General features: G+C 50.3%; 1 protein-coding gene across 1 annotated transcript in view; it reads right to left on the minus strand.

Moving 5' to 3' along the window:
• mansc1 (MANSC domain containing 1) overlaps nt 1-958 on the minus strand; it is a 3,454-nt gene extending 2,496 nt beyond the window's left edge. Inside the window, exons 1-2 of the mRNA XM_037696109.1 lie at nt 892-958; nt 106-384 (exon numbers count right to left, since the gene is read on the minus strand). Coding sequence (XP_037552037.1) covers nt 106-355 — 250 coding nt within the window. The 5' untranslated portion in view covers nt 356-384; nt 892-958. The remainder of the gene's footprint in view (nt 1-105; nt 385-891) is intronic.
• Nucleotides 959-1,439: the final 481 nt, after the last annotated feature.

Raw genomic sequence — 1,439 nt, forward strand, 5'->3', positions numbered from 1 at the left:
TGCGTCTCACTGGGTCAGTCCGGTCTCTGCGTCTCACTGGGTCAGTCTGGTCACTGCGTCCTGCATCTCATTGGGTCAGTCCGGTCTCTGTGTCCTGTGTCTCACCTGGTTGGACCTCCTCGGAGCAGCAGGCGAGGACACAGTCCCGTTCAGAACGGACCAGCCGAGGGTTCATGGCCGCCGCCGCTCGGCTCAGGGCCTGTCTCACATTCACCGTGACGCCCTGGTGCTGCCTGGAGAAGCACGTCTCTGGGTCCAGGGCCGAAGCAGGAAGTGACATCATCATGATGAACAGAGAGGCAGAGATGAGCAGCCTGAGGATAAGTGAGGGACGGTGGATGGAGAGAGGAGTCATGGCTGCAGATCAGAGAAGGTTCAGACGTTCTGCGGAGAGAAAACAGCCGAAGTTTAGGGTTTCAGACTGAGCTACAGCTCCTCCACCAACACGGGAACAGTCCGGTTCTGTTGGACTTTGATTATCTCAGCGTCCCAAATCTGTCTGTCCCTCAACAGAAGGACTTAATTTAGGAACTGATCAGTGGGGAAAAAATAGAAATCTAACAATAGAAATAGCTCCTGCAGGAGGCGGGTTCTATTTTTAGACGCCTTGAAGGAGGTCAGAACACAGGAACCAAGAACCCACAACTCAGATCCAACGAGTCCACGAGCTGCATCCAAAAATACCTCCTGCCAAGAGACGTTTGTCTTCAAGAAGAAAAATGTCATCCTCACTGATCTGAGACCAGCTCTCAACAGAAACTCCTAAAGACGCACCCCTGAGACCAGGTCCCCAACCTGCAGGAGGACACCTGAGCACCTGGAGCACCACGTACAAGGAGAATATGTCCAGATAAACCTAAAGCCCGGATCACAAACAACTGCAGAACTCACCGTGTTGCTTTTGTTACTAAACCTCCATTAGTGGGTCCACAGTCCACCCTGCAGGACTTTAGTCTCCTGTGAGAAGACTCTGTGGGTCCACAGTCCACCTGCAGGACTTTAGTCTCCTGTCTGTGGAACAGTCTGATTCTTTCATCTTATCTGAGCTCCGATCACCTGCTGACAACCGCTGCACCTTTATTGTGACCCGGATGTGCTGCTGTCGGATAAAACCTGATTCTGGTTCAGGGTTGGACCATCTCAGTCAGCCTCAGAGTCCAGCCATGAAAATGTCTCCATCCTTCAGTTTCTGATCCGTTTACATCAGAACATCTTTTCTTTTTTAACAACTGAAAACAATCTGAAGATAGAAGCTGCAGCGGTTCTGACTGGGTTCTGACTGGGTTCTGACTGGGTTCTGAGGGTCCATTCAATCATTGTAACACACAAAAACACATGAATTATGTCAAGAACTTTAAATCTGAGTCCTAGTCCAGAACCATCTACAGTACATATTTGGTTCTGGTCAGAATGAGTGTAGCTGTTCCAGAACCCACCGA

This window comes from Nematolebias whitei, chromosome 22 (assembly GCF_014905685.2).
Source record: "Nematolebias whitei isolate Nwh7 chromosome 22, NemWhi1, whole genome shotgun sequence".
NCBI lineage: Eukaryota > Metazoa > Chordata > Actinopteri > Cyprinodontiformes > Rivulidae > Nematolebias > Nematolebias whitei.